Source organism: Drosophila novamexicana, unplaced genomic scaffold (genome assembly GCF_003285875.2).
Source record: "Drosophila novamexicana strain 15010-1031.04,08,12 unplaced genomic scaffold, DnovRS2.1 tig00000387-arrow-pilon, whole genome shotgun sequence".
Lineage (NCBI taxonomy): Eukaryota > Metazoa > Arthropoda > Insecta > Diptera > Drosophilidae > Drosophila > Drosophila novamexicana.
This window is the reverse complement of record NW_020824800.1, coordinates 5,530,383-5,554,530: the sequence shown is the minus strand read 5'-3', so window position 1 is coordinate 5,554,530 and position 24,148 is coordinate 5,530,383. Positions and strand designations below refer to the sequence as shown.

Below are 24,148 nucleotides of genomic sequence, written 5' to 3'. Positions count from 1 at the left end.
ACATCTAAAATTTCAGTCTCTAGCTCTTATAGGCTCTGAGATCCTTGCGTTCATACATACGGACGGACGGACAGACGGACGGACATGGCTAGATCGACTCGGCTATTGATGCTGATCAAGAATATATATACTTTATGGGGTCGGAGATGCTTCCTTCTGCCTGTTACATGCATTTGAATTTTGCACAAATACAATATACCCTTATACCCATTTTTAATGGGTTCAGGGTATAACAAGTTTAGGGAACTGGGAACAGCTTCTCCACGAAGGAACCGGTTGTAGGAGCTCTTCAGTTGCAGATCGTTTCAGTTTTTTGCTTGCGCCGCCCAGTGTTTAAATGTTGACAGAAAGAAAACCTTAGAAAAGTATGAATACAAAATATTTAATATTTATTCAAAATAGGTTCAGACAAATTATTTTGAGCTTAATAAAGTATATACATGCGCTTAAAACTAGGCAATAGTCGATGATGGGGTCATTAATACGATTGTAAAAGACATACAGGGCTATGCTAAGGATAAATCGTATAAATATATATATACGGCTGCTAGGGAATTGTGAATTGGTGTTGGATATAGATAAGATAAGTATGTATGTATATCACGATTTCTCCTTATGCTAAACGCTGTTCAATTCTTTGGCACATGGTTCTCTCAATTAAATGCTACAAGAAATCATAAATATACCTGCACTTGCACACCTCTATATATATATATATATATGTCATCTATATGTAAAACAAACTGTATTAACTGTGTGCGGAATGTGGCTTTGGATGGGGCCCGTCCCGGCACAGTATCGTATCATCTGAATAATCTCAGTCGAAAGGACATGATGTAAAAGGCCAAAATGCGCATCATAATCAGCAGGCCCAACATAAAGAAGATGGCCAACTGATAGTTGGCATTCACCATATCCAGATCCTTGAGTATGTGCTTGGGTCGCGACAAATGACAGTATATCTCGTTGCACTCGAGACGCGCCCGATCGTAGCCAAACAGGGCCAGCATAGCGCCATCCAGGCTATACTTTAGAAAGGAGACATCGAAGAACCAGCGCAAATAGACGGGCGCATCCTTCTCCTGCAGAAAGAAGCCGCTGAATGCCAGAAAAGGACATATGAAAAACGGTCCCAGTATCGCGCCCAGATTCATGCTCAATGCCGCACCGACCGCCAGCCCGATGCTTTGGGCCACCAGCGCCGTCATGAACACAATCAGAAAGAACATGCCAAAGCGCCAGGGCTCCAGCGGCTGGCGGGTCATCAGATACGTGGGCACTATGAACAGCGAGCTGCAGATTATCTGTATGGGCAGATCCGCCAACGTAATGGCCACATAATAGGCGCGCAGCGAGTACCAGCGATTGAAATGCTCACGCGATACGATCGGCAGCTCCACGGGAACTGCAAAAACAAAAATAGAAACCGGAATTAGTTTCAATTAAATCTTCGATCGTGTTATGCCAAGTATTTCTAAGCCATGCGCTGCGTTTTGAACTAAAAAAAAAAAGAAAATCGGAAACTGAAAAGAACCCAAAAAGAACTTTTTGAGACATTTTGCAAATAATCCCAACTTGTGCGGAAAATTGTTAAAACAGATTTCCGATCCCATTAAGTATACCTGTTCTTTATCAGTATCAATATCTGAGCCTCTCTCAGTCTTTAACTATCGTCATGGAACTTTTCTCGTCTTTCTGTGGCAGGAAGTACATTTATCGAAATCAGCCGGATCGAACCAATATAACATATAGCTATCATAGGTAGAGTCGTTTGAAAACTAGGATGGAAAACTTTTTTTGGTTTTTCAAGATATCTAACCAAAACTCTGCTTCAAACTAAAAAATCATATAGCTTTATAGGAAGGATGGGTCAAAAAATTACTTTTTCATGCAAAACTTTTGCTGATTTTTCAAAATAACTTTAACTTCTTTACAACTCTTCCTAGATATTTCGAATATCGGGAGTTAAGATAAATTTAATATATATAAATTTGGACAATTGCTCAGATCCAAAACTTGTATAGCTGCAGCTTTTAGAGTGACCTTTAATCTTGTTAGTTCGATTCCATCTGAGGGTTGTGTTGGGTTCTATCAAGAAACTTAAATAATCTGGCCCTAATAAGAATTTAGTGGAAGTAATAAGACTCCTTTATTTATAAATATAAAAGTATTACCAAAAATTGGAACGAGTGCAAGGAATCAAGAACCGGAATTCACGAATCAATTCGAGCCGCGAACCTGAACGACCGTTAACTATTTGGTCTTAACGATTAAAGCCACATTAAGGCCAGACTTACACTTGACCAGAATGCCAGAGAAGGCACAGTACATGATGAACATGATGGTATAGAAGACATAGCGGAAATTGTTCATCGAGTTGGCGGCATCGTTGCCAATGCCGTAGTACAGAAAGCCAATTAGCAGTCCGATGGCCAGGTGAATGCCAAAGCGCATTGTGGTCAGCGAGCTGTCCCGCCAGATTAGCAGAAAGGTGCGCAGCAGCAATATGCTCAGCTGCCGATAAAAGGGCGTGGCATAGATATTCTCGCGCTTGCACAGATGCGCCGGATCCAGTTCCAATGTTGGCATCGACATGGTCGGCTTGTTCTTCTTCTTTTTCTTTGGCTTACAGCAATTGGCATCCGACTTGACATCGTCGCAGCCCATCTGGCTATCCCAGATGCGTGAGGAGAGCTCATTGATGGGCGTCAACGGCTTGAAATTGAACGATTGGCGACAATGCCCGGCTCCGGCCGACATGATGGGCGCCGTCACAGGCGTGAGCAGGCCCGAGTTCATCATTTGCTCTGCAAGTTGTTCGAGTTGGGTTTTTGAGCACGGAATTTCGAAGTTGGCTTTGAATTGTGAGCTTACCAACTTTACGCATGGCCGCCAGCTGTGCCACGCGCGCCGTTTTGCTTTGCCTGTAATCATCGTTGCGTCCATTGTCCATGAGTGCTATCAGCTTGTCCACCTGCCGCTCGTCCTCCGTGTCATAGTCATGCGTAGCTATTTCCATTACTATAATAAACAAAAACACAGCATATATAATAATTCGAGCAATATCTACATCAACTGGGGCTTAATTGCCAAACTAGCCGAATCTAAAGCTGAATCAAACCACGTTTTAATACCCTGTGCTCATGCAAATGGGTTATAGAGATTATAATGTATGTATTAGATAGAAGGTGACGATATATATATATATATATATATATATATATATATATATATATATATATATATATATATATATATATATATATTCCTGATCTAGCCCACGAGCTGGGTCGCTTTATCCATGTACGTCTGTCTGTTTGTCTTTGTGAGCTAAACTCAACATATTCTGCCCAAAGTTAAAATAAGACTTGTATTATTTTCGTATGCTATATTTAAGGCATACAAATTTCAAAAAGATCGGACCTTAAATACCGAAGTTAATGGTGAATGTCTAGGGGCAAAGGCAGCAAGAAAGTATGCCTCGAAGGCAGCTAGAATTATTGCAGCGACAGTTTAGGGTATCTCCTAGTCGGGCTCTTACATCTAATTAAACGCTCTTCAGAAAACTCACAATAATCGGCCGGATTGTAGGACTCGGGACAGTGCAGATTGAGTGCGCCCAGAAAGGGCACCAGATTCTGGGAACCGCCGGCATAAATGCACTGACCCTCGGCTATGGCATAGAGATGATCGAACATGGAGAAGGTCAGCGCGCTGGGCTGATGTATGGTGCAGATGACATTGCGACCCTCTACGGCCAGCTTCTTCAGCAGCGTTATTAGCTGGTTGCACGTGGAGCTGTCCAAGCCGCTGCAATAAAATAAATCTTTAGTTGAGTTCAAGGAGATTAGCTGCAAATGGCTGCCTACGACGTGGGTTCGTCCAGCACCAGGACGGGCGGATTGTTGACCAGCTCCAGGGCAATGGCCAGACGCTTGCGTTGCCCGCCGCTCAGGTTGCCCGTGTGCGTATTCCGATTCTCGTACATGCCAATGGCCACCAGAATGCTGAGGACACGCTCACGTTTCGCGGCCGGCGACATGTGTGTGCCAATCTTTAGATTGGCAGCAAAATGCATGGCCTCCTTGACGCTCAGGTAGGGCTGCAGCGACGTGTTCTGCGTAATGAACGCCACATTCGGCTTGAAGGCCTTCAGATCGCGTCGCTTGCCATTTATGCGAAAATCGCCTGTATAGCCATTGAAACTATAGAAATGTATTCATTGATGAGTCAACGATAGGAAATTTGTTAAAGTGCCGGGTTACATTACGTATAGCCTGAGAGTATGTTCAGCAGCGTGCTCTTGCCCGCACCAGAGGGTCCCGCAATGGCATTCAGCTCGCCGGAACGAAAGTAGCCCGAGAGTCCTTTCAGTATGTCTTTGTTTTCTGCAAAAAATCAAATGAGAATTCAGTCAATTAAACGGGGGAAAAAACGAAAGTCTTGTTAATACTATTTGTCAGCTAAGAATCTTGGAATGTGGGAAACACGGAATTTCTAATTAACAATTGTTATTGAATATCCGGTGCTAGGATAACGTTGGGGGTTCAAAACCCTTGTATACATAAATACTTCAAAGCAAAGACTCAATTTGTTTTGCTGTATTCGTTTTTAAGCCCTAAACCCATTGAAAAAGTACAAATGTATGTAACAGGCAGAAGAAAGCATTTCCGAAGCCATTAAGTATATATATTCCTGATCAGCATCAATATTCAAATCGATCTAGTCAAGATCGGAAGGATCTCATAGCCTAAAAGAGCTAGAGAATTTTTAACGTAGCTTCCCTCAGTGCCTGCACAGTACGAGTTTTGTTCGATAATTCGATAACTTCGCCAAGCAATCGATTAAAATCGATAACAAAATCAGGCATTTTAGGCAAATCTCTTAGGTCTTAAGAGCTCGAGTATTCACATTTGACATATATCTTCTAGAATAATATATGAACATCAAGTATCTTTTATTTCCCTATGGAAATCGATATTTATCGATCTTAGGCACATTTAAATTTAGATGGGAATTGGGCGCATATTGCATATCTAAACTCTCTAATTTTTAAGATCGAAGCATTTCCTTGGATGAAGCGCAGTCTCTAGCCCTGATCAAGATATATATATCTATATATATATATATATCTATATTTCTTCTTCTGCCTGTTTCATTCATTTAAACAAACCTTTTTGGCCGTCATGAAGCGTGTTTGAAATATTCAAGCTATGTCCATTCCCAGACGGATCATAAGTCAATTATAGGCGATTCGATGAAAACGAATACTTTTTATATATAATTAGTTGTTCAAGTGGTTCGGGTTATGGGAATTCTTGTTGCTACTGTGCCTCGGCCAGTTTGCAGCTGATAAAGGGGGCCTATTAGCCGCGTTTCATGTAAGCTAATCGCCCTTGGCAATGATAATGCCATAAAATAAAAAAGCATTTGTTCAATTTGTCGTTTTGGTGCCTTTTCGAAGGTATAAGTTTTTGTTTTTTTTTTTGCCAAGTGCCTTAGGTTTTTTTATGGCACTGGCCGTTATACCTTGGCTATGGAGAGCAGGCGTGATGATAATCTATCGATTAACTCAGGTATTTGGCCATTTTGCTAATCGGGCAGAGTCTTGCCGCTGCCGAAGCTCTTATCAGGTTGGTTTTGGTTTTTGCGGATCGCCACGAATCTTATCGTTATACACGGTTTCGCTTTACGACTCCCTTATGCCATATGCCATATGCCAGCACCATTTGGACTATTTTTTCTGCCAGATGTTGTGAAGGTGTTGGCCAACCACCTGTTTATTGCATTGATAACGTCTGCTTGGCGCACCAGGAAGCCAGCAGAGCCCCTGACATGGCCTTGTGCTTGACATTGTATTCGCAATGGACATGCCATACAACAAAAAACAAAAAGAACACCTTACACCGATTGATGATAATAGCACGAGGTTTTCAATGCTATCATTAGTCTACACGCTCTCGCATTATAATTGCATTGTTTTAATCTAATGCTGAGCCCAGCAATCAGGATTTGTGAACACCCGTTCAATATAATCCCTGAATGCCGCTTATCTATTTATTGTTTGCTTTTATTACTTGCAAACTATACGTAGCTATGACATTTCAGCTGTATTAGAGGTAGACGAAATGTTCTTTGGTCATACAAGTCTTTTGGGTGGGTTTTGAAAGAGGTTAGAAAGATAGAAACAAGCCAATCGATTAATCATAAAAATGATCTAGGCTTGATTTTAAATATGCATATTTGATTTAAGAGATTAAAGGAAAGTATGGAGTCAGAGTCAGAGTCAGAGTTATAAGCCCTGAAAGCATATTTATTATTGATCAGCAGATCAATTGGGCGTGTTATTAGTGAACGATCGATAAATAGGAATTGGAAACACTTTTTTGTCAGATGATATTAGATATATTATTAAAATATTAGAAGTTATTAGAAATATTGTTGCTCTGATTAGTCTCTCAGATTTTTTATTGGGCTACTCTAATGTATTATTAATAATGGATTGTTATATATATATATATATATATTTATATTTTTGTTAAAATTTACAAAATGTAAATTTGTTTGCAAAATATTTCTTATTTGTATAATCTATAAACTTTTCCATTCCGATTTAAATGTAATGGGACTAATGAGATCTAATATATACCAATCTTTGGGCTTATGATCGATGTAAGGAATTAAATTCAATCTCAAAAAACTCGATGGGTAGAAATCGTAATACAATATTAATCTGTGTTCGAGTCTGTTTTTATTTCAATCAGAAAGTTTTTATTTGTGACCTTTTAAGTGACTTTTCATTTGAAAATTGGTTGATATAATTTCTTTGATCTTACGACACGCAACCTATATCGGTTGTTTTGAGTAATTAAATCTAATACGTAACACGCGCTAGAATTTTGTTTAATAATAAACCAGGGGAAATGTGAAACTGGAGCTGAAAATAATACAAATGCTCCGCTAGGAGGAAGCCCAAAGAAAATAAACACAGGAAAACTCACTCAAGCTGATGCGACAACAATACAAATAACAATAACAATGTGAAATCAAATGAATGAAAGAACATGCATAATACTTAATGGAGCTTAAGTGATATTAATTAAAACGTTGGCGACCTTTATATTGTCTAAGATTTGTTGCCAGGTCAACTATTATGATACGATGAGATACCATTAGACATAATTAATGTGCATCTATATATGGCTAATATTTATTTATTTATTTCGTTTTTCCATTCCGAGTTACATTATGGTGCAAGCGAACTCCTCGGAACTATCACGTTCGATATGCTTGTTTGAATATTTATAAATAAGTTTACTTGGCATATATTTATACCCTCTACCCATTGTAGATAGCCTAAGGGGTATCATGTTTTTGTGCAAGAGTATGTAACAGGCAGAAAGGAAGCAACTCCTACCCCATAAAGTATCTATTTTCTTTTCCATCTTTCTCTCACTCCCTTCGTATGAATGGGATGTCTGCAGGAACCTCTGAACCCAGAAGAGCTAAAGATGGGAAATTTTCAAAAAGTTTGGCTATGAGTTCGAATCCAAGTTAGGAAATTATTATTATATTTACAATATTATTTTGAATACTTCTCGAGCTTTTCATTACTCGAGCTTCATTTGTTGTTGGTGGAAGAGGCTACAGGGTATTTCCTAGTCGGGAACTGCCGACTAGCGCCTCTTGTTTTTAATTGTTATCTACCATTTATTAGTTAGGCATTTGCTTTTCATTGTGATTTATTTGTAATTATAGTTTTTAGACATTTCATACATTCTGATAAGCAAATAGATAAGTTTCCTTTTTTATGAACATGTTCATATTGTCTTTGGTCTCACGCTCGTAATTAATTGTTGCATGAGTCATTCATTGGCAATTATGCAGTTATGAGTATCGGCCACTCTGGCACGTGTCGTTGAATGGATAAGGATACTAAACCCCAGGTGACTCACCTTGATTCATGCGGCAATAAACTTCTATTTACTACGAATTTCCACATGTATCAAACATGTTTGCCCTGATTGTGCGATAATTAGGAAAGGAATATATATAGTTATACATATCCGGGGGAGAGAGTGGGGGCATAAGTCTAACTCTGCTCGAAGGTCCCTTGATAAAACGAGCTAGAAACAATTATTACAACGTGTTTCTCTATATGATATATATAGATTCATATGTATATATATATATATATATAACTTACACATCTTATCGGTTCGTCACTTTTGTATTATAGGCAAATGCACACACACGCCCAACTGTTATGCAAATATTCAAATCGTTTGCGTGAAACCCATAAAAAATTATTGAAAAAAAAAAACGTCGACCCGAACGATCCCCATCAACTGATCATGTAACCCAATTCTCTTGTTCTTTCGCTATTTGTGGTAAGTACTATATAAAGTTATATATAAATGCTTTAACATTTTCACTTTAAATTTATTTAATTGATCATAAGTAAAGAATAACGCAGCGACCTTTCGTATTGACCCTTGCACTCGGACCATAACTTTGATTTGCTCAATTGGAAAAACGTGTCCAAACTTTTTGGCATATTGTTTTATACCCTGAACCCATTAAAAATGGGTATAAGGGTATATTGTATTTGTGCGATATCCAAATGTATGTAACAGGCAGAAGGAAGCATATCCGACCCCATAAGGTATATATATTCTTGATCAGCATCAATAGCCGAGTCGATCTAGCCATGTCCGCCCGTCCGTCCGTCCGTATGTATGAGCCAAAGGATCTCAGAACCCAGAAGAGCTAGAGACTTGAAATTTTATATGAAGTTGCTCCTAGTGCCTGCGCAGATCGAGTTTGTTTCCGATAATCGATAACTTACTCAGTTTCCGAGCAATCGATAAAAATCGATATCGATATCCTGTTTTTTGGGCAATTTTGGTAAATAATAAGAACTAGAGTCACCAAACTTGACATATAGCTTCTAAAATAGAATATATATATATGATATAGGATTTTTCTTCATGGTTTTCCCTCTAGATTAATCTGGCATTCAAATCTCGACACCGATTTTTTGGTCGAAATTCATGTCCAAATCTTACCCCAAGATTCGTGTATAGACATGGGTCAAAAATGACCAGCCCCATAACTCGGTCAAATCTCATCCGATTTCCACGAAGTTTGGCTTTTTCTTCATGGTTTTCCCTCTAGATTAATGTGGCATTCAAATATGAACAGCGATTTTTTAGTCGAAATTCATGTCCAAATCTTACCCCAAGATTCGTATCTAGACATGGGTCGAAAATTACCACCCTCATAACTCGGTCAAATCTCATCCGATTTTCACGAAGTTTGGCTTTTTCTTCATGGTTTTCCCTCTAGATTAATGTGGCATTCAAATCTCGACACCGATTTTTTGTTCGAAATTCATGTCCAAATCTTACCCCAAGATTCGTATCTAGACATGGATCAAAAATGACCAGCCCCATAACTCGGTCAAATCTCATCCGATTTCCACGAAATTTGGCTTTTTCTTCATGGTTTTCCCTCTAGATTAATCTGGCATTCAAATATGAACAGTGATTTTTTAGTCGAAATTCATGTCCAAATCTTACCCCAAGATTCGTATATAGACATGGGTCAAAAATGACCACCCCCATATTTCGGCCAAATCTCATCCGATTTTTACGAAGTTTGGATTTTTCTTCATGGTTTTCCCTCTAGATTAATCTGGCATTCAAATATGAACAGTGATTTTTTAGTCGAAATTCATGTCCAAATCTTACCCCAAGATTCGTATATAGACATGGGTCAAAAATGACCACCCCCATATCTCTGCCAAATCTCATGCGATTTTCACGAAGTTTGGCTTTTTCTTCATGGTTTTCCCTCTAGATTAATGTGGCATTCAAATATGAACAGCGATTTTTTAGTCGAAATTCATGTCCAAATCTTACCCCAAGATTCGTATATAGACATGGGTCAAAAATGACCACCCCCATAACTCGGTCAAATGTCATCCGATTTCCACGAAGTTTGGCTTTTTCTTCATGGGTTTCCCTCTAGATTAATGTGGCATTCAAATCTCGACACCGATTTTTTGGTCGAAATTCATGTCCAAATCTTACCCCAAGATTCGTGTATAGACATGGATCAAAAATGACCAGCCCCATAACTCGGTCAAATCTCATCCGATTTCCACGAAGTTTGGCTTTTTCTTCATGGTTTTCCCTCTAGATTAATCTGGCATTCAAATATGAACAGTGGTTTTTTAGTCGAAATTCATGTCCAAATCTTACCCCAAGATTCGTATATAGACATGGGTCAAAAATGACCACCCCCATATTTCGGCCAAATCTCATCCGATTTTCACGAAGTTTGGCTTTTTCTTCATGGTTTTCCCTCTAGATTAATCTGGCATTCAAATATGAACAGCGATTTTTTAGTCGAAATTCATGTCCAAATCTTACCCCAAGATTCGTATATAGACATGGGTCAAAAATGACCACCCCCATATTTCGGTCAAATCTCATGCGATTTTCACGAAGTTTGGCTTTTTCTTCATGGTTTTCCCTCTAGATTAATCTGGCATTCAAATCTCGACACCGATTTTTTGGTCGAAATGCATGTCCAAATCTTACCCCAAGATTCGTATATAGACATGGGTCAAAAATGACCACCCCCATATTTCGGCCAAATCTCATCCGATTTTCACGAAGTTTGGCTTTTTCTTCATGGTTTTCCCTCTAGATTAATGTGGCATTCAAATCTCGACACCGATTTTTTGTTCGAAATTCATGTCCAAATCTTACCCCAAGATTCGTGTATAGACATGGGTCAAAAATGACCACCCCCATAACTCGGTCAAATGTCATCCGATTTCCACGAAGTTTGGATTTTTCTTTATGGTTTTCCCTCTTGATTAATCTGGCATTCAAATCTCGACACCGATTTTTTAGTCGAAATTTATGTCCAAATCTTACCCCAAGATTCGTGTATAGACATGGGTCAAAAATGACCACCCCCATATCTCTGCCAAATCTCATCCGATTTTCACGAAGTTTGGCTTTTTCTTCATGGTTTTCCCTCTAGATTAATCTGGCATTCAAATATGAACAGTGATTTTTTAGTCGAAATTCATGTCCAAATCTTACCCCAAGATTCGTATATAGACATGGGTCAAAAATGACCACCCCCATAACTCGGTCAAATGTCATCCGATTTCCACGAAGTTTGGCTTTTTCTTCATGGGTTTCCCTCTAGATTAATGTGGCATTCAAATCTCGACACCGATTTTTTGGTCGAAATTCATGTCCAAATCTTACCCCAAGATTCGTGTATAGACATGGATCAAAAATGACCAGCCCCATAACTCGGTCAAATCTCATCCGATTTCCACGAAGTTTGGCTTTTTCTTCATGGTTTTCCCTCTAGATTAATCTGGCATTCAAATATGAACAGTGATTTTTTAGTCGAAATTCATGTCCAAATCTTACCCCAAGATTCGTATATAGACATGGGTCAAAAATGACCACCCCCATATTTCGGCCAAATCTCATCCGATTTTCACGAAGTTTGGCTTTTTCTTCATGGTTTTCCCTCTAGATTAATCTGGCATTCAAATATGAACAGCGATTTTTTAGTCGAAATTCATGTCCAAATCTTACCCCAAGATTCGTATATAGACATGGGTCAAAAATGACCACCCCCATATTTCGGTCAAATCTCATGCGATTTTCACGAAGTTTGGCTTTTTCTTCATGGTTTTCCCTCTAGATTAATCTGGCATTCAAATCTCGACACCGATTTTTTGGTCGAAATTCATGTCCAAATCTTACCCCAAGATTCGTATATAGACATGGGTCAAAAATGACCACCCCCATATCTCTGCCAAATCTCATGCGATTTTCACGAAGTTTGGCTTTTTCTTCATGGTTTTCCCTCTAGATTAATGTGGCATTGAAATATGAACAGCGATTTTTTAGTCGAAATTCATGTCCAAATCTTACCCCATGATTCGTATATAGACATGGGTCAAAAATGACCACCCCCATAACTCGGTCAAATGTCATCCGATTTCCACGAAGTTTGCCTTTTTCTTCATGGTTTTCCCTCTAGATTAATCTGGCATTCAAATATGAACAGTGATTTTTTAGTCGAAATTCATGTCCAAATCTTACCCCAAGATTCGTATATAGACATGGGTCAAAAATGACCACCCCCATATTTCGGCCAAATCTCATCCGATTTTCACGAAGTTTGGCTTTTTCTTCATGGTTTTCCCTCTAGATTAATCTGGCATTCAAATATGAACAGCGATTTTTTAGTCGAAATTCATGTCCAAATCTTACCCCAAGATTCGTATATAGACATGGGTCAAAAATGACCACCCCCATATTTCGGCCAAATCTCATCCGATTTTCGCGAAGTTTGGCTTTTTCTTCATGGTTTTCCCTCTAGATTAATCTGGCATTCAAATCTCGACACCGATTTTTTGGTCGAAATTCATGTCCAAATCTTACCCCAAGATTCGTATATAGACATGGGTCAAAAATGACCACCCCCATATTTCGGCCAAATCTCATCCGATTTTCACGAAGTTTGGCTTTTTCTTCATGGTTTTCCCTCTAGATTAATGTGGCATTCAAATCTCGACACCGATTTTTTGTTCGAAATTCATGTCCAAATCTTACCCCAAGATTCGTGTATAGACATGGGTCAAAAATGACCACCCCCATAACTCGGTCAAATGTCATCCGATTTCCACGAAGTTTGGATTTTTCTTTATGGTTTTCCCTCTTGATTAATCTGGCATTCAAATCTCGACACCGATTTTTTAGTCGAAATTTATGTCCAAATCTTACCCCAAGATTCGTGTATAGACATGGGTCAAAAATGACCACCCCCATATCTCTGCCAAATCTCATCCGATTTTCACGAAGTTTGGCTTTTTCTTCATGGTTTTCCCTCTAGATTAATCTGGCATTCAAATATGAACAGCGATTTTTTAGTCGAAATTCATGTCCAAATCTTACCCCAAGATTCGTGTATAGACATGGGTCAAAAATGACCAGCCCCATAACTCGGTCAAATCTCATCCGATTTCCACGAAGTTTGGCTTTTTATACGCTGAACCCAAACTTGACATATAGCTTCTAAAATAGTACATATATATGCATTTGATGTTGGAAGAAGAGGGTTTAGGGTATCCGAGTATCCCCTAGCCTCTTACTTGTTCCTTTTGTTTTCTAATTTCTTTTCTATAAAACTTAATCGTTTAGCAGCCATTACTCATCATTATCAGCTTTTAAGGCTTGTTTTTCCTTTGTTTTTCTACGTATTCATTTGATTCCCAGCGACTACGTAGATAAGTCCCACACATAATATATGTGTAAATACTTTCTTTGTGAGTCTAAATTGTAGCTAGTACGAGGTACAAATATTAACAGCTGTGCCTAGGCGTATTCCTCCCAGATGATAATCAATTGAGTTGTATCGGAATAATATACTATGTATTTTTCGAAAAATACTGTTATTATATATTTGATATGTATTATTTGTAATTAGACATCAGCTGAGCATAAAGATTTGAATAGATTTGAAATACATTAAAATTAGTTTAGAATTTATAGAAAATATAAATTCAAATTTAATGGAAGAATTTGGGTATATTTGTTACAGGGTATTTCACAAAATAAAGCTGTATGACACAGGGTATTTCAGGCTTTAAATTAATTTTAACACGCTTAAAACGTATTTTACAGGGTGTTTCCTAATGAAAGTTTAACAAATTCAAGCACAGGGTGCTGCTTAGTCAACAGATTCTCAGTACACCAACATATCACAGGGTGTTATATAGCAAAAAACATACCATTCATTCATTCTATTGATTACATACCCCACAGTGTTTTAGTTCCATACATTGTCTACAGGGTGTTTCAAAGCGCTCAATAGTGGAATATACTGTAGCGTGTTTAAAAATGCATTTTTACTCCAAAATAGCACAGGGTGTTGCATAATTAAATATCTAAGCTTAATAAAATGAAGCACAGGGTGCAACATAGTTCATAATGTCTCAGTTCTCCAATGTTTCACAGGGTGTCATGCATAAAAAATGATTCCATTCATTCAGTACACTGAATAAATACAACACAGGGTGTGCTTAGCAGACTCCAATAGTGTATAGTGTATAATGCATTGATGGTTTTGCAACGTAGCTCAACTAATTCATTGGACAATGAATATGCATATTTATAAACAAATTTATGCGTATATTTTTGACCAACTTTATGTTGAGTTTTGCCACTAATTTGAGCATATTTAGTAGCTAAAAAAACAGAATGTGTATTGTTATTAAAACACGCACCAAAGCGTGACTTTTTGGACTGGCACAGGGGCACTCAATAAAGCAGCAATGAGTAATTATGAAAGATCAGCCAATGATTAGAACTATAGAGTGACGATTGCCTAGGAAAATACTAAATAGACATTTAATGAACGAACACAATGGAATACTTCGAACACAAAACAAATTTGTTGATTTAATTGAGTAATAATGGAGAATATTTGTATATATAATGCAAAAATATCAAACAGGGCTAAGAGTGGTTCTTAAAACAGGGTGTTTCATAGTTAGGACTTAGATAATAACTTTCATAGTTAAATTTGTCTAAGTTCACACTGTGAGGCCAACAGGGTGCTTCATCTAAAAAACTCATTGAAACGAGCACAGGGTGCTTCATAGATAGACCCCCAAATGTGTACTTTAAATAACCACGGGATGTTTCATATTGATTAATCAAATCGCATTATTAATTAAATTGGACGCAGCGTGATTTAAAGTTAAAAAATGAGATGAAATGCATCATCATCTTAGTTAAAACTTATCATTACTCATTGCATTAAGCCCACAAAGCTTCATATTTAAATTCTCCCAAATGTGCTTTAAAACTAACTACAGGGTGCTTCATAATAATTCTCATTATACATTGAATTGAGCAAAGGAAGCTTCATAGTTAAAAACTTTCCACAGGGTACCATGGAATAGTGAAATATTCCATAAAATCAGGGTGCTTATAATTAAAAATTAATCATTCAATGAGCCACAGGGTGTATCATCTTAGTCAACAACTTTTCATTAGTCATAAAAGTTCCCAAATGTATTTTAAATGGATTACAGGGTGCTTCATGCTTTTCATTACTCATTGAAAAAACAGCGTGATTCATATAGAAAGACACAATTTTAACTTAATCCCCAATGTTTCATCTCAATTAACAACTTCTCATTAGTCATTAAGTCCCAGTTAATAACTTCTCATTAGTCATTTGATTAAGCGCAGGGTGTTTCATGTTTAAAGACGTCCGATTACACATTAAATATGCCACAGGTTGTCTCATCTTATTTAACTTCTCATTGAGCACAGGGTGCTCCATGTAAAAGTCACAATTACTCATTAAATTAAGCGCAGGGTGCTTCATGTTTAAAGACGTCCGATTACACATTGAATCTTGTTTAACTTCTTTCTGGTAAGTTAATTGAGCACAGGGCGTTTTAAAGTTAAAGACAGCAAATTTGACATTTATTGACCACAGGGCATTTCATATTCGTTAACTTATTAAATAGATCGCAGTACAATGGACCACAGGGTGTTCCCTCGTGGAACATTTAATCTTGCTCGTTTCACATTATGAAAAACCACAGGGCATTTCGTCTTCGTTAACTAATTCTTATTACGCATTAAATAGAACGCAGTTCAAGAACACTTGAATGGCCCACAGGGTGTTTCCTCGTGGAACATTTAATCTTCTTCGTTACTCTTTAAGAAAAACCACAGGGCATTTCATCTTCGTTAACTAATTCTTATTACGCATTAAATAGAGCGCAGTTCAAGAACACTTGAATGGCCCACAGGGTGTTCCCTCGTGGAACATTTAATCTTGCTCGTTTCACTTACCCCTCTTAAAGAATCCAAACCTGGCGCTGTAGCGCACATTATCGAATTGAATATCAATTTTTTTGATCGTTTTGTACTGCTCGTGGGGAAATATGGAGCCGGCCGTGCTGCTGGAGCTGTGGCTGCCGGAGCTGGTGTTCTGGCTGCTGGCAAAGCTCTCCGGCGTCAGCGAGGCGGCGGGCGCGGCAGAGCCGAGGGGTGTGCCATAAATGGATGAGCTGGCCGAGAGCGCAATATTCTCCGGCTCCGCGAGCGGCGCATCGTGATCATGTGTTGTTCCTGTTGTTGTTGTTGTTGTTCCTGTTCCTGTTGTTTTTGTTGTTGTTGGAGGTTGGATGTTCAATGTCAGATGTGGCGGCCGCTTTGTGTTCAGCTTCTTGCCGGGCACTGGCGTGGTTGGACGTGCCTTGTGCTGTGGATAATCAGTCGTTGTTGTCCTGTCTATGTCGGAGGTGGAGGCGCAGGCTTTGAGATTGTTAAGCCTGATGACGTCACCGGCGACGCCCGACACCGTGGGCGAAACGGCGCTGGCCAAGCTCCAGCTGGACATTTTGTTGTTTTCGTTGTTGTTTGTTAAAAACTTTGACGTTTGTTGCGGCCGCTTTGGTCATCAAATTACAATTACTTGTTACTTTTAATAATACTTGTTTTTGTTTTGTTTTGTTTTTTACGGACCTCTCTCGAAATTTGTTTAAATTTATTCTAATTCCCTTTGCACTCAACACTTTGCTCTGTCCGCTGTCTCACTCGCTCTTGAGGGCGCGGCATGAAACAGAAACAAAAATTTGCATAAATAATTTTGTAGGCTCGAAAAAATAAAATGCTTATAAAAAACCGAAATGTTTGCTACACGCGTCGATGAGTTCGCTGTGTTTATTTGTTTTTGGTTTTCGCATACATATACAGGAAAACGAAATGAGCGGCGCGCTCTTAAAAGCATTTTCTGTGTGTGTGTGTGTGTGTGTGTGTGTGGGTGTGCGAGTTCATTAGCTTTTTAACTGACAAACTGATAGCGGGAGGGGAGCAGGGGAGGGGCTGCCAGTGCACTGTTGCTAATCAGAACTTGCCCCAAAACAAGTAGGCAGAAAATAGCTCAAAGAGAGCAAAAGCGGCTTGTTGTTGTTATTCTGCTTTTCGATTTCTTTTGCAATGACAGCTGCTGCTGTGCTTTGTCCTACACGTGTTGCTCCTTAGGCTGCGCTCTTGCTAACGGAACAGGGCTTGCTCTTATTTTGAAGTGCTCTTAACTGACTCGGATCCTGTGTAATTGCGCTATGCAACACGTAAAAAGTCTAACTAGTGCATATGCGACGCGCGCCCGCTCGCCCGCTCTCTCTCACTCTCTCTCTCTCTGTCGCGCTCTTTATAAACAAAACACACTCAAAGCTCAAATGCACTTGAGGCAGGCAAATGAATATTTATTTATATGTGTGCGTACATGCATGCATATGTACATATATTTGAATTATAAGTATTCTTTTTTTTGCGCGTCTTCTGCCTTTGTTTTGCCTATCTTAACAGTGGCACACATTAATATATAGTTTTTATTAGTAAGTGTTTTCTGTCTTACGTTTAATTGCTGTTAATTGTTGAATCTTTTACTTTAACTTTTACTTGGTTACGCTTTGCACACACTTTTCTTCTCGTTCTCTTCGCACTGTTAAGCGCCAAAAGCCAGCCGATTACCACATGCGTATCTATTTATCTACGCGCGTGTGTGTGTGTGTGTGGATCTATCTTCCTGTTTTTTTTTCGGCCTATTTCATATATGTCATTTGCTAGTCTCGATTTCAATTGGCCACGCTACCACACACACACGCGCACACGCACACAGACACAAATGCTAGTTCTTATTAGAACATCAACGTAACATTGTGCCAAATGTGAACGTGTTGCTTGGCCTCTTTTGCGGCTTATCGCGATTCTTAAAAGTGTCGCACTAAACCTCAATGTAAGCCACAAATATTGTTTTTCGATTGATTGGTCAAAAGTTACTGATTAGAACCGATAGATATTTTGTTGTTGTTGTTGTAATACAATCTGCGCTGATATGACACAATACACACACACACACACACACGCACTCAGAAAAACCCGACACACAAATTACATTTTGAATACATAATTATTGTAATGTGCTATTTACTCGAATTTCAGCGGTTCACATTTATTAATCGCCTTTTGTATATTTGTTATATTTTTATATCTATATGCGACAGCGTCCAGTCAACGACGTACGATCCTCAGCGACCGTTAACATGGCACAGACTGTTTTCATATATGAAAAACTCAAAATTATATTCTGCTTGTTGCCCATTATCTCGCCCGTTCACGCTCGCTCCGACTCTCACTGCTTGGCTCTCTCTCTCTCCCACTCTCTTGTTTTGCAGTGGCGCGCTGAGTCTGCTTATCGGTCGTGTGCGACCCCTTGCAGTGAGCAACTGACAACGCCGCTGCCTTTATTGATGTTCGCTTCATCGTGCGCTGCCGTTGCAGGGGGTGTGTTTTTCTTCTTGCATGTTGTTGTTGCTTCTTTTTATGCGACACATTTTGTTTTTTTTTTTTTCAATTCAGGGTTTGTACAGATTCTTTTGTGGTAGGCCCACATTGCACTCTGCTCCTTTGTCTCAGCCCCAGCAGCAGCAGCAGCAGCAGCAGCAGCAAAACAAAGCACTTAAAACCAGTCTGACCAGTTATGAGTCTAAGAGAGAGAGAGAGTGAGAGAGTGAGTGAGACAGAGCTCATCGTTAATCGCCTGACTGCAATGCAAACATAAATATTATCAGCTGTTTCTCAACGAAAAACAATCAATGTAATATTGTTGATATTTTTCATTGACAACTTAATTGAATATTGCATTTGTGTACATAAAAATACTGGTATTTGAAAAGTGCAAGTTCATTTTCTTAAAATTAAATAGCTTGTGATTAAAATATTTAAATATTTGGCGCCCAGTTTATATTTACATCGAATCTGGTTGCCTATCGAAATATTGTTGCTATGTGCACAGACGGTCACACTGCTCTATTGATTTAACAGTTCTGACAGCTCTGTTAAGCTCACAGTTAATACTGAGCATCGTAAACGACAAGAAGTGTGATATAAATAAAAAATTGCTAATATGCAAGTATTGAATTTATTAAACTAAAAATTCAAAAGTGAAAATGTGCTTAATAGTTGTAAAAGTTTCGTAGAGTTATTTTTGTGCAATTAAATTCAAAATCTGCATCAGACGGAAAAAACATCGATTAAAATATCGATAGACTACAATCGCGCTACAGCTGTGCCCTGTGAAAACTTTGCTAAAAGTTGTTCTATCGAGCCGCAGCCGCCGACGCAAATAGAAGCAGGAAAACGGGCAGAAAGAAAGGAAGAAGCTAAAACTTTTGTATTTTTTTAAACCATACAAACGAAAGCCCAATATGACTGATATGCGCAACGAGATGGACAGCGATCTGGATCAGAATTACTCGCTGAACAGCAATGCGGATCCCAAGAATATGCAGGAGCTGACAATCTATGTGAGTAAAGCAAAAGCCACGACTAAATAGCAGTAAATACAACAACACGCCGCCGCACCCCGCCGTCCACCCACCCACTCTCCATCTCTGCGTGCATGTGCGTGTGTGTGTGTTGTGTTATCTATTAGGTACAAAATCTCTTGCAGAACGTACAGGATAAATTCCAGACGATGTCGGATCAAATCATCACACGCATCGATGATATGGGCAATCGCATCGATGATCTGGAGAAGAGCATTGCGGATCTGATGAATCAGGCGGGCGTCGAGGGAACGGCCCCAGAGAAATAATAAGTGCCAGTGCCACGCCCATAAGCAAGGCACATATCGCATTCAAAAAGCATATACATCGAACATACATACGCACGCACGCACACACACTCACACACACACACTCACACACACACACATTTGTAACAATTCCAGCATTCACATACCATGCACCACATGCAATTGCTCTCAAACTGTAAAACACAAAAATCAAACCAAATTTTGCTCATTTCGTTTTTTTGCATAGTTTTAAGTTGTCAAAATTAAGTTAAGTACATTTTTGAGGCAAGGCAGCAATATCGCAATATTGCCTTACAGTTTTAATTACAATTAAAAATCAAGAATTGTACACACACAAAACCTCAATTCATGTCAAACTGTTAGTATTAAGCACGCTTCGATTCAACAACGGTCACCAGGCGACGTCCTCCGCCGGCTGCCACCTCAGTTGCTATCCCCGCGCCGCGCTCCGAGCGCGGCTTCCTGAACGCCGCCTGCAACGAGAGGGTGTTTGATAAGGGGGGCGATAGCAATGGGGGGGGGGGGGGGGGGGGGGGGGGGGGGGGGGGGGGGGGGGGGGGGGGGGGGGGGATTCACCTGATTAGTTATGCATTCATCAATTGTGATACCCTTGCAGAGGGTAATTTGAATTTTGTGTGGAAGATGTCTTCAGAATTTAAAACTATAATCTCAATCGATTTTAAGACTAACTTATTGTAACTGGGAATATGTTTTTGCTCGGAATCGTATAACTATATCATATAGTTGTTATCGGAAGTATTGCTCGAAATAGGTATAGATATTTCATGCTGGTCTGCCTAGCTTATAAAAAGAATATCATCAATATCGAATCGCTTAAGCATAAAGCTATACTTAGAAACAGTCGTAAATTTGGATTTTTATAGGAAAAACTTTATATAGGAATAACTCTATATCTTGTCCAATATTGGCTTTAAAGCAACATCTTAGCTCTGCTGGAAAGCAACGGAAAAGCTGTTTGTTTGTCAAGATTTTGCCAAAATGCGCCTTTCTATGCGCTTCTCACTCCATCAGAATCTTTACCACATCCAAGCACTATATTATATAGGAACAACTGGCATTGAATTTACATTTTATATGGAAATATTTGTCGCCCAGAAAAGGTCTGCAAGGGTATTTGGACTTCGGCTGCCCGAAGCTGCTTCGATTCTTGTTTATTTGGGATAAATAATGTGGCGTGTGTTTGTGGGCAAGCGCGGGCGTGCTATGCAAATGAGTGCTAAGTAGTTTCCTAGTTTTGGGGCACATGGAATTGCTTTTGCAATCTTACGTGCGTGGCTGCCACGGCCTTAAACGGATGCTTGACGGTCTGGCGCGCTGGCTTGCTGGCCGAGTCCTTGCCGCGCGTCTTCACGCCAAACACATTCTCGAGCGGCGTTGAGGGCGCTTCCTGATCCAGTTCATCGTCTGAGGCGCTGCCTGAGGCCTCTTCCTGCGCCTCCTCCTCGGCGCTTTGTTCGCTCTCCTGTTTCGATTACAATGATTATCAGATATATGCTCTGCTGTGCCTAAAGCTTACCACCTGCTCGTCCTCCTCCTCGTCATCTTCCTCGTCGAGCTCGCTCTCATCGTCGTCGTCCTCCTCCTCCTCCTCGCTCGGTTCGGCCTTGCTGGAACGGCTTATGCCGGCGCCAGTTAAATTCTTGCTGCTTCTGGATAGCTTATGCTGACGCTTGAGCGGACTCAAGTGCTCACGCTCCAGACTGTCCATAGACTGGGCGCGCAGACCCTTCTTCAGCGTCGACTTGCGTGCGGTGGGCTCCTCTTTGGTTTTCATCAGTTTCTGAAATTGCAGAAAATCGTCGCGCTCGTCGATGTTGCACACATCATAGTAGCTGGCGCTGAGCACCTCCAGGGCCTTGGTGTGCTGCTTCATGGCAATCAGTATAAAGTCGCTGAGCACCTGCTTCAGATCCCGCAGCTTGCGCTGCTCAAAGCTGCTGATGATCTCGTCGATCTCCTTGTTGGCGCGCTGCACCTCCATTTTGGTTTTGAACAGCTCCGAGTCGGCGGCGCTCTGCTCGGAGGAGATCTTTTGTTTTAGCAAGCGATCGCTTTACTTTCTGATCAACTCACATTGTTGGCCGCAAACTTGGACTTGAGCTCCAGCATTTGGCGCTGGCTGAGCACCTCCTTGTCCCGGGCTATGACAGCCAGACGCAGGCTGTCCCTCGTCGATTTGCACAGCTGCTCGAAGTGGGCCAGCTCGTTGACAATCTAAAGGTAAAACAAATTAGACTGTGTGTGCATTGCCTTTCGCCAGGCACTGTCACCTTCAGCTCCAGCCTGTGCACATTGATGTCCATGTAGTCTCCCGTTATGGTCAGCGCATTGGTGAAGCTCTTCAGGCCGTTGCAGAGGCTCTCGTTGATTTCCTCGTCATCGGCATAGTTTTTAACATTCTTGGCCAGCTCATCGTGTGCATCGCGGTATCTGTAATGGGCTTAAAACTTTAGGCAACTTGTTAACTCAATAATTTTCTGGCTAACTTGGCCATTTTCCGTGTGAGCAGGGAAAATGCTGAGCACATTTCCATCAAATGGCGTTCGGTGAGATTAATGCGTTCGTTGATTATCTTGATGCGATCATCTTTGCTGCTCAGAAAGGAGAACTTGCCGCGGCGAAACATTTTAATGCCAAATTCAAAGTGTGCCCTTTTCTTTTTATAAACACAAAATCAAAACAAAACTGTTGCCAGGACAACGCAGGGTTGCTTTATGCGGCGTATACATATATATCGGTAACTCTGTTAAGCATAACATGTTGCCAAAACAGATTTTCCAAAAGTTCCTTTAATTCATAATTTGTATTTAATTTGAGAAAACTGCGACAGCTGCCAATTAATTTTTCAAAGTTTTGCGGCAATGGTTTTTGAATATCGATACTTTACTTAACTGCAATCGATAGTGCTTTAAAGCAATAGTATCGCCTGCAGCCGGCTGTAATTTTCCCTAGTATACGTCAGATGGCGCCAACATCAAGCATGGTCTATACCGCGTCGCGATTACAACGTCTTAAGTCAAATACATTTCAATTTTCGTGTTTTTTTTTTAAAAGATTCGTTCAAAATGTAACCCCAATGTGAACAGTGTCAGGGTCAAGAGCATGTGGCGCCCATAGCTCATGTGTACGTGGGCGTAGACAGCAGTCAGCTATGGAAACGCTGCTATATTTAAACGCAAGATCCGTGACAAAAATAAAGAGTGATATGTATATTGAATGGGAGAAAGAGAGAAAGCAAGCAACTGTAATTAAATCAATATGATTCAATTCTGATCAGTTCGTCCTGACCTTGATGCCAGTTTCTTTGGAATTTAAGTGTTTCTGCAACCGCAAGAATGTTGTTGTAAAAATTCCCAGCCAAAAAAGACAAAGCAAAACCCAAAAAAAAACCGTAATTTGAAATGCTTTTCGGACTTAAGGCAATGCACGCGTGAACCGGTACAAAATAAAGCACAGTAAAATGTGCAGTTAAATGCGAATCCGGTTGGGCAGAGAAGGCAAAACACACTCACATGCATACACACGTATATACGTATACATACATACACACATGCATACTCGTGTGTATGACGAGAATAAAATGTGAAGAGTCCGCGATTGTGATCCCAATCAGGGCGACAGAAGACAACAATAAAAACAGATGGACTGTGCTCAGTTCGATGGAGTTGGTCTTTTGTTGTACCCTATGTTATGCATAGAAGGGGCATGATGTTTAAACGAATATATGCACGTCTTGGCATGTCCAGGTAAGTGTTTATTTATTTTTAAGCATAATTTTGAAATTAATATTAAGTTTTATAAACAACAACTTTTACTTTGAAAAAGTTCAAAGTGTTCCGTATTTATATACATATACTTGCCTTAGGGTGTCTGCTAGTCGAACATCTGCAGTTGCCCACACGTTGCTTTTTCTAGCTTCTCATTGACACACAGATAACGTTGCTTGGCGCGCGTTCCTCGTCGTCGCTGACGATTGGCTATACATTTTTAATGAAAACAATTTTTTTTTTAATGAAAAATTGTAAATTCAAACTGAAAAACGGGCTACGTTCTGTGCCCCCCCCCCCCCCCCCCCCCCCCCCCCCCCCGCCGCTCGCTCTGCGCTGTTCCTGGCGCTCTTGCTGTCCCACTCTCTCGTTGCGTATTTTTTGTGTGTTGGGTCAGCTGCGTGCCTTGGTATAAATGAAGCCAAATTTGTGCGCAACGTTTAGTCCGAAATTTCATACAAAAGTCAACAGACGCGAGACCCCTGCGATCGCGCGTACAAGAGAAACAACAAAATAACCGTAAATAAATTTGCGAATATATGTGGTTACATACATACATACATACACGTACATATGTATGTGCCCACTTGTTTAGCATGCCCGTGTTATTTCCGTTTGATGTTTATAAA

General features: G+C 39.9%; 3 protein-coding genes across 7 annotated transcripts; 1 reads left to right on the top strand and 2 right to left on the bottom strand.

The window, feature by feature from the left end:
* Positions 1-366: 366 nt before the first annotated feature.
* On the bottom strand, positions 367-18,187 carry LOC115759910 (ATP-binding cassette sub-family G member 4). Of its 2 annotated transcripts, none has more exons than XM_030701037.1 (8): positions 18,031-18,187; positions 15,921-16,672; positions 4,271-4,388; positions 3,870-4,205; positions 3,572-3,810; positions 2,875-3,021; positions 2,298-2,807; positions 367-1,405 (listed from the first exon to the last, which is right to left on the bottom strand). In XM_030701037.1, the coding sequence occupies exons 2-8, from the start codon at positions 16,468-16,470 to the stop codon at positions 804-806; spliced, it is 2,502 nt and encodes an 833-aa protein (XP_030556897.1). In that variant the 5' UTR covers positions 16,471-16,672; positions 18,031-18,187; the 3' UTR covers positions 367-803. The 2 variants fall into 2 exon arrangements, with proteins under 2 accessions (XP_030556897.1, XP_030556896.1); XM_030701036.1 differs by having other exon boundaries at positions 18,067-18,187.
* An 890-nt stretch (positions 18,188-19,077) lies between these two features.
* Positions 19,078-20,070, top strand: LOC115759916 (heat shock factor-binding protein 1). 2 transcript variants are annotated; one of them, XM_030701050.1, is made up of 2 exons: positions 19,078-19,441; positions 19,588-20,070. In XM_030701050.1, exons 1-2 carry the CDS (start codon positions 19,343-19,345, stop codon positions 19,729-19,731), a joined length of 243 nt encoding a protein of 80 aa, XP_030556910.1. In that variant the 5' UTR covers positions 19,078-19,342; the 3' UTR covers positions 19,732-20,070. The 2 variants fall into 2 exon arrangements, with proteins under 2 accessions (XP_030556910.1, XP_030556909.1); XM_030701049.1 differs by having other exon boundaries at positions 19,148-19,441; positions 19,570-20,070.
* Positions 20,067-22,441, bottom strand: LOC115759914 (protein FAM92A). 3 transcript variants are annotated; one of them, XM_030701045.1, is made up of 6 exons: positions 22,239-22,441; positions 22,023-22,182; positions 21,826-21,966; positions 21,269-21,766; positions 21,020-21,214; positions 20,067-20,204 (listed from the first exon to the last, which is right to left on the bottom strand). In XM_030701045.1, exons 1-6 carry the CDS (start codon positions 22,376-22,378, stop codon positions 20,097-20,099), a joined length of 1,242 nt encoding a protein of 413 aa, XP_030556905.1. In that variant the 5' UTR covers positions 22,379-22,441; the 3' UTR covers positions 20,067-20,096. The 3 variants fall into 3 exon arrangements, with proteins under 3 accessions (XP_030556905.1, XP_030556906.1, XP_030556907.1); XM_030701046.1 differs by having other exon boundaries at positions 21,272-21,766; XM_030701047.1 differs by lacking the exon at positions 20,067-20,204 and having other exon boundaries at positions 20,808-21,214; positions 22,239-22,378.
* Between the last annotated feature and the right edge of the window lie 1,707 nt (positions 22,442-24,148).

Excerpts from the sequence above, each read along its gene's own strand:
- LOC115759910 (XM_030701037.1), bottom strand. The coding sequence starts at position 16,470 with ATGTCCAGCTGGAGCTTGGCCAGCGCCGTTTCGCCCACGGTGTCGGGC. Across the intron at positions 3,022-3,571 it reads CTACAATCCGGCCGATTATT|TAATGGAAATAGCTACGCAT; the intron begins GTGAGTTTTCTG and ends TGTTTATTATAG. Across the intron at positions 1,406-2,297 it reads CTCTGGCATTCTGGTCAAGT|TTCCCGTGGAGCTGCCGATC; the intron begins GTAAGTCTGGCC and ends TTGTTTTTGCAG.
- LOC115759916 (XM_030701049.1), top strand. The coding sequence starts at position 19,343 with ATGACTGATATGCGCAACGAGATGGACAGCGATCTGGATCAGAATTAC. Across the intron at positions 19,442-19,569 it reads TGCAGGAGCTGACAATCTAT|GTACAAAATCTCTTGCAGAA; the intron begins GTGAGTAAAGCA and ends GTTATCTATTAG.
- LOC115759914 (XM_030701045.1), bottom strand. The coding sequence starts at position 22,378 with ATGTTTCGCCGCGGCAAGTTCTCCTTTCTGAGCAGCAAAGATGATCGC. Across the intron at positions 21,767-21,825 it reads CCAAGTTTGCGGCCAACAAT|AGCGCCGCCGACTCGGAGCT; the intron begins GTGAGTTGATCA and ends TCCTCCGAGCAG. Across the intron at positions 21,215-21,268 it reads AGGAGGAGGACGAGCAGGTG|GAGAGCGAACAAAGCGCCGA; the intron begins GTAAGCTTTAGG and ends TAATCGAAACAG.